General features: G+C 46.7%; 1 protein-coding gene across 3 annotated transcripts in view; it reads right to left on the bottom strand.

Moving 5' to 3' along the window:
* Positions 1-6,781, bottom strand: part of LOC123511548 (ATP-dependent (S)-NAD(P)H-hydrate dehydratase-like) — a 7,259-nt gene extending 478 nt beyond the window's left edge. The window contains exons 1-2 of one of the 3 annotated variants that reach the window (XM_045267547.1): positions 6,638-6,781; positions 1-1,755 (exon numbers count right to left, since the gene is read on the bottom strand). The exon at positions 1-1,755 is cut by the window's left edge and continues 478 nt beyond it. In XM_045267547.1, the coding sequence (XP_045123482.1) occupies positions 801-1,733 (933 nt within the window). In that variant the 5' untranslated portion in view covers positions 1,734-1,755; positions 6,638-6,781 and the 3' untranslated portion in view covers positions 1-800. Of the gene's footprint in view, positions 1,756-2,916; positions 3,030-4,368; positions 4,532-6,637 lie in introns of those variants that run through there. The other 2 variants (XM_045267546.1, XM_045267548.1) reach the window with 2 other exon arrangements.
* Positions 6,782-7,638: the final 857 nt, after the last annotated feature.

Here is a 7,638-nt window from a genome sequence, read left to right on the forward strand (position 1 = left end):
CACAGTTTGGTGGTGTCACACCCTCACCCTTCCTGTCACCACCATACACACCGTCACTGTTTGAGGCTACACAGGTGGTGGTCAGACGGCTGTACAGAAAGATGGTGATGCACAAAATAATACAAATTTATGAGAAAAAGATGTTCTCCTTGGTATACATTTGACAATTCTTGACAACTATACATTTCAAGACCTGCAAATACGTACTGTATGTAAAATATTTATACAATAGCTATTTTTCCTGATATATGACGTATGTAGGTGCTGAACAAGATGTATGTACTCCTTTATATTGATAAATAAATATGCTTATTATTATCTTTGTTTATGGAGGACTGGGATAAATTTTGTGTGTGTGTCTGTGTGTGTGTGTGTGTGTGTGTGATCACTTAACATTCATCCCAAAATGGCCGAGGCGCAATGGAAGTTTTACCCACAATAAAAAATAAAACAGACAAACAAGGTGTCAGGGAATTACCACACATTATGACCAGAGGGCAGGAACATAACATACTAACATGAGCAGCGCCAGCCAGCGCGGTAGCACCAGCGTGGGAGCACATTGGTGACGCAGACTCGTGATGTGTATGAGGGAAAGACAACAGTCCAGAGAACACAGAAAATGTATTGCATTACTGCCACTGCCTTACCTTACTCAGTGGCTGAAGGCAACGTGCGCCGCAGCCGTGGTCACTAACCCAGAGTGAGACAGGGTCCGCTGTACCCTGGAGGAAGGGAAGGGAGTGCCTCCTGTCCCAGCGGAAGCTGGGTCGGGGGCTATTGTGGGGCGTGGAATTGCATCACTTGGTCTTGCCCTCGAAGAGTGAGTTGAAGGCCTGGGGGATGCAGGGCAGCATGTCTGTGGTGAGAGTGCCGCGTCCCCGCTGGCTGAAGGCAAGGCTGGCTGCGCGGCGGGTGAGGGCACACGCGCCCCAGCCTGCCAGCACCGTGGGCGGGTAGATGGGCTGCTCCTGCGTGGCGGCCGCGGTGCCATACGCCCAGTACAGAAGGATGGCCGCGGCGCCGCTCAGCACGTCGCCCTGGCCGCCGCAGCGTCGTGGGGAGCCCCCCACCTCGCAGCGCATCACGCCGTCCCCACTGGCAATGATATCTACGGCTCCCTTGCAGGCGATGGTGACGCCCAGCCGCGTCGCCACCTGCTGCACGTGCTCCGCCGTGACGCCCTCGGCACGCATGTCAGCCTTCATCACGGCGCGGTACAGTCTCGCAAACTCCACCTTGTTGGGCGTGAGCAGAGCGTTGGAGTAGCCTTGGATTGTGTCATAGTTCTCATTCAGGTAGAAGAGTGCGTCGGCATCCAGCACCAACAACAGTTGGCGGTCCTTGGCGGCCTCCAGCACGTGGCCCAGCGTGGCGAAGGTCTGCGGGCGGCGGCCGAGGCCTGGGCCCAGCACCAGGGCGTGCAGGCGAGGCAGCCACTCCTCCAGTTCAGTGAGGGGATCGGCGGCGTCAAGCAGCGGGTGTACAATCAGCTCAGGCGAGTACGTCTTGAGAGGAATGGCTGCGTCGCGGTGACAGAACACGTGTGCCAAGTCGGCGCCCATACGTAGCGCCGTCATGGCACAGTAGAAGGGCGCCCCCGTGTACTCAAGCGAGCCACCCATGATGCCAATTCGACCTGCTTGGCCTTTGTGGGCGGCGGGCGTGAGAGGCGGCACCACCCCGGCCACCAGGCCCGCCAGGCTCGGTATCTGCGGCCCGTTAGCGGACATGCTGCGGACCGCGTCCACACACCTGCAATGACACCATCTGTTATACCCAAAGCAATGGTCACCACAAGCTGCTACACGCCACTCGCTCGCTCACTCACTCACTCTGTCAGTCAGTCAGTCAACAATTAACGCTTCCTGGAGCAGCAACGACTTGGTCATAACATTTAATAAAAATTATGTTAGTATAAAAAACATTTAAGTCATAAAGCAATATGTGAAGCCTGTAGTATTTTTCTGTGCACACTGAAATATGTTAGTCCTTCAAGTGAAGGCCGCCATCACCCCCCCTGTTGGGTCTCTCACTTGGAGGCACTGGCCGCTCCTCAGCGGATCTTGTCTCCGCTACGTGGGAGCGGGGGGGGGGGGGAGCGAGGAAGGGAAAGAGAAAGACGAGAGTAGTGTAATGAGGGAATGTCTACCCTAACGTGCCACCTGTTTTACCAGGTCAGCAGGATGACCAATTCAAAAGTGACGTGCCACCAAGTGACGCAGCAAACACTGAAGTGTTGAGGCGCGGCGGCAGGTTGCGGGGAAGGGAAGGAGGGAGGGAGTGAACGTGAGTAACGGGTGGCAGAAGCGATCACGCCCCGGCGTGTGTCCTTCCCGTGACAACATTATGAGCAAGGCCCAAGGGACGGCCGGATTACAGGCTGCACAGAGAACTTGTTGGGCTTGTCACCCTGCTGCTGCTGTTGCTGCTGCTGCTGCTCACTGCCGTCCTTGAGGGAAATTTTGTTGCAGAAAATATAACTGTTTTGTATTTGTAGAAGAAAATTATCATTATTCTGTTACCAGCAGGGAAACTGTGTGTGTGTGTGTGTGTTTCAATCCATCACCATAGAATAATCACGAAGTACAGATCGAAATATGTGGTCGCATTTTTATCTGTCAGTTTATCTGATCAATTCATCTATGCTGTAGATATATTTATTCATTATCAGAATTATTTAGTTTTTAGTTACTCATTTCCTTATATATTTGATATTTCTTATCTGTTCATTTGTTTATTTATTTGTTCTTTCTTTCTTTTTTATTTATCTATTCTATTTCTTCCTTTTTTTCGAGGAAAGCTCAAATGAATATCAGACAGACTGGTATTTCAACGTGGCTCCCTTGTTTCTTCCCCTCTCCCTCCCTTCCACCCCGCCCCGCCAAGCCAACACAAGACAAGACAAGGCCGCACCTCTATTTTTGGGGGCGCGGCGTTAAGTGTGCAGACGGTGAGAGAGCCCACCAAACAGACACGGCCACAGCCACAGCCACACTCACTACTACTTCTTCCTCCCTCAGCCACCCTGCCTCTGGTGTCGCCCCGCCCCTCCCCTACCACTCCTACCCAGAGAGAGAGAGAGAGAGAGAGAGAGAGAGAGAGAGAGAGAGAGATTGGCTAGGTGACAACTATGCACTGGGATATCTACATGATACTACTATTACTTCTGCTACTTCTACTACAGCTACTACTGCTACTTCTGCTACTACTACTACTACTACTACTACTACTACTACTACTATTGCTGCTGCTGCTGTTGTTGTTGTTGCTGCTGCTGCTGCTGTTGCTGCAGCTACTACTACTACTACAACAACAACGACTACTACTACTATTACTATTACTACTACTACTACTACTCTCTCTCTCTCTCTCTCTCTCTCTCTCTTAGTAGCAGACAATCTCAATTTTTGTTAATTTCTAATAAGTTGTTTCTCTTTAGTTGGTTTTACCAAATCACTGTCCTCCTCCTCCTCCTCCTTCATTGGCACATTCCATAACTCACTGAAGACCCTCTCCCCTCCACCGCTCTCCTTTCCTTCTCTTTTTCCTTCCCACGGCACAAAACTTGCGGATCCAATTACACGCCGCTACCACCACCACCACCACCACCGTCACCATCAGCACCTCCACCACCCTAATCACCACCACTGCCACTACATGTCCTTTTACTTTCTACAAATCATCATCATCATCACCACCACCACCACTACGAGTCCCTTTACTTTCTACATATCATCACCATTACCATCACCAACTCACCCCTTTATGCTCCACAATTCACCACAATCACCATCACCACCACACCCCCTTTATGCTCCACAATTCACCACAATCACCATCACCACCACCACTACCATGCACCATGCCAACTATATATATTTTTCATCACCACTTCATCATGCTATCAAGTACCTAATAATTGTAAAACTTCACCACCACCACTACCATCACCGACATCACCATCACCACCACTATCTTCACCATACTTCACCATGATACACACACACACACACACGCATATGTAACTTCAAAACACCATAGTTAGCATTTTCCACCAATAATACTCTCTCAAATTAATAATAGTAATAGTAATAATAATAATAATAATAATAATAATAATAATAATAATACCAGTCCCACCAGCATCACCATCATCACCAGTCACCCACCACACTTTACTGATACTTCACGTTACCTCATATCAACACCACCACCACCACTACCACCAGTACTGTTATTGTCATCATTCATGTCACCATCACTGCACATTACAGTCAATCACCACCACCAGTAAATATTTATCACTGTCACCGTGCACTATCACCACCAGCACTGTCACCATCACCACAGAATGCAGCACGCTACCTGTGTTGTTTGGGCGAAGACACTTGATGGGGCTGCCGTAGAGAGGAAGAGAGTCGAGAGGGAAGAGAGGCAAAAAGAGAGAGGGAGAGAGACAGAGTGAATGTGAGTGTGTGAGAGAGAAAGAGAAGAGTGGTAGCTGGCACTTACAAGAAACCTCCTCCCCCCATTTTCTCTCTCTCTCTCTCTCTCTCTCTCTCTCTCTCTCTCTTCCCAGATTTTTCACGCTTTTCACACGAGTCAGTCCTAAATTTCTCTCATTCTTTTGTTTTTCATTACTAAAAAATAATAACTTGATGCTCTTGAAAGTAATAATAATAATAATAATAATAATAATAACAAGGTATCGTGTTGCAATACAAGGTTGCTCAAAGACGTGTTGAATGAAGGGAAATAAGAGAGAAGGTCGGAACAGCAGTGACTGAAGTCGCAGCCAAGTGCTGGATTGAGACGAGAGGCTTCCTTGGCAAGCTTTTCCATTATAGTACTGCTGTTTCTTTATCGCGCTCTTCCTTTCTTTTTCCTTTTTAACTTTGTCTAATTAACTTATTTTTCTGAAACCATGGCACATTTCTTCTCTCTGCACACACACACACACACACACACACACACACACACACACACACACACACACACTACTACTACTACTACTACTACTACTACTACTAATAATAATAATAATAATAATAATAATAATAATACCACCACTACTACTACGACTATTACTACTGCTGCTGTTGCTGCTGCTGCTCCAACTGCTGCTGCTACTACTACTTCTACTACTGCTGCTGCTACTACTACTACTACTACTACTACTACTACTACTACTACTACTACTACTACTACTACTACTGCTGCTGCTGCTGCTGCTGCTGCTACTGTTATTTCTACAACTTCAGTTGGAGAAATAACACTACTACTACTACTACTACTACTACTACTAATAATAATACAACTAATACTACCACAAAAAATCAATCATAATAATAATGATAATAATATCATCACCATCAGCACTGCTTTCCCTCGATCACCCATTTCATCTTTTGGTTAAATATAACTGAGTACATCTCTCTCTCTCTCTCTCTCTCTCTCTCTCTCTCTCTCTCTCTCTCCCAGTAAATCAATCAATATTAGTTATTCAGGCCTAAAAACACAATAAAACTAAGAAGATACAGGATATATCCCCCTTCTTTCATTGTTACCCAGCGACAAGGGGTGGACCTGCACGGCGTCTTACAAAGTCTACGTGAAGCGCTTGCCATATTTCACTTAGTCTACGGCGAATGTTTGCTCTATTTCATTTATCATATTTCAGAGTGTTTCACTGTCTGATCTGCTGCAGTCTCTGACGAGACAGCCAGACGTTACCCTACGGAACGAGCTCAGAGCTCATTATTTCCGATCTTCGGATAGGCCTGAGACCAGGCACACACCACACACCGGGACAACAAGGTCACAACTCCTCGATTTACATCCCGTACCTACTCACTGCTAGGTGAACAGGGGCTACACGTAAAAGGAGACACACCCAAATATCTCCACCCGGCCGGGGAATCGAACCCTGGTCCTCTGGCTTGTGAAGCCAGCGCTCTAACCACTGAGCTGCCAGGTGTGTGTGTGTGTGTGTGTGTGTGTGTGTGTGTGTGTGTGTGTGTGTGTGTGTGTGTGTGTGTAATTCACCTCGGTTGCCTGCTGGTCACCCAGCCAGTCTTCCCATTACGGAGCGAGCTCAGAGCTCATAGACCGATCTTCGGGTAGGACTGAGACCACATCACAACACACACTGGGAAAGCGAGGCCATAACCCCTCGAGTTACATCCCGCACCTATTTACTGCTAGGTGAGCAGGGGCCACACATTAAGAGGCTTGCCCATTTGCCTCGCCGCTTACCGGGACTCGAACCCAGCCCTCTCGATTGTGAGTCGAGCGTGCCTACCACTACACTATGCGGTGTGTGTGTGTGTGTGTGTGTGTGTGTGTGTGTGCCACTATTATTAAGGTAATGCAGCTTTTCAAGTGATTTACCATGTGTGACACTGTTCCTTCCTATACGTAGTTCAATTATAGCAGTAGATGAGAGGCAGTAAACGTGTTATACAAGGAACATATTCACTGTTGCCTCTTTGTTACTGGCTTCTCAGGCAATATCGTAAACATGAATGAATACAAGTATAACCTGTTTTGCAATACTTATAGGCTAATGGAGGGTGTACAGGCCACATTAATAACCTTTCGCATCTATAATAGCATGTGTCAATGTGATATTCACCTTAAACTTCGGAGTAGAATGATGGAAAAAAATCTTGTGGCCAATTCTTTCCAAAGATGTGTTGATGCCGATCAGCTGACCGAGCCGTCGGAGTGTGGTAAGTAACAGCTGTGGTTCTCAGAGCCAGTCAGAGAGAGAGAGAGAGAGAGAGAGAGATTCTAGGGAGGAGCAATAATTGTGTGAATCATAGGTGAATTAGAGTGGCTGGCTAGACGGGAGGAAGCAGAGAGGGCGAGGGATTGTCACTGTGCTGGGATCATATAGTTGCAAGGAAGAAAGGGAAAGGGTACGTAGTAAAAGAGATAAAAAAAATTCCTTACTTGTGCAGGCCTGGGAAATACCTATGCCAGAGGTTAATCAGATGTTAGTACTTGGTTTCTCCCTATTATCCAAGTCGTTATCGCGGGCTGAGAGAGAGAGAGAGAGAGAGAGAGAGAGAGAGAGAGAGAGAGAGAGAGAGAGAGAGAGAGAGAGAGAGAGAGAGAGATCACTATAACAGGAAAGAGCAGAAAAGATAAGATATGGATGGGGAGAAAGAACAAGAAAGGAAGGAAGGCAAGAGAGATATAGTTGTCTAATATTAGTTATGTGTATATCAGTCATATGGCTTCTTTCTCTTGTGAAATGAGAAAAAATACAACTATCACGGAGAGAGAGAGAGAGAGAGAGAGAGAGAGAGAGAGAGAGAGAGAGAGAATACATGTCGCTATTCCGTATACTAAAGTACATTAACATTCCAAAGCATGTCAACTGTTTGAGGTCTTATTCATGACATGGTAATTTATTGATATGAGACAATAAATCCCAATCAAGGCTGCTAAGAATAGAATTGTAGCCAGCCTAACAATAGTACTGTTTGTAGGCGAAAACAGTGTTTCATGCTGTATTGGCTGTTGCTGTTAATGGAGATGCTGTTCAACCATTCATTCAAACTCCCTTCGTAATGCATCACGAAAATTTTAAAATCCAATCAGTAACAATAATAGAACAATTAATAAAAG

The sequence above is a fragment of the Portunus trituberculatus genome, chromosome 31 (genome assembly GCF_017591435.1).
Source record: "Portunus trituberculatus isolate SZX2019 chromosome 31, ASM1759143v1, whole genome shotgun sequence".
In the NCBI taxonomy this organism is placed as follows: domain Eukaryota; kingdom Metazoa; phylum Arthropoda; class Malacostraca; order Decapoda; family Portunidae; genus Portunus; species Portunus trituberculatus.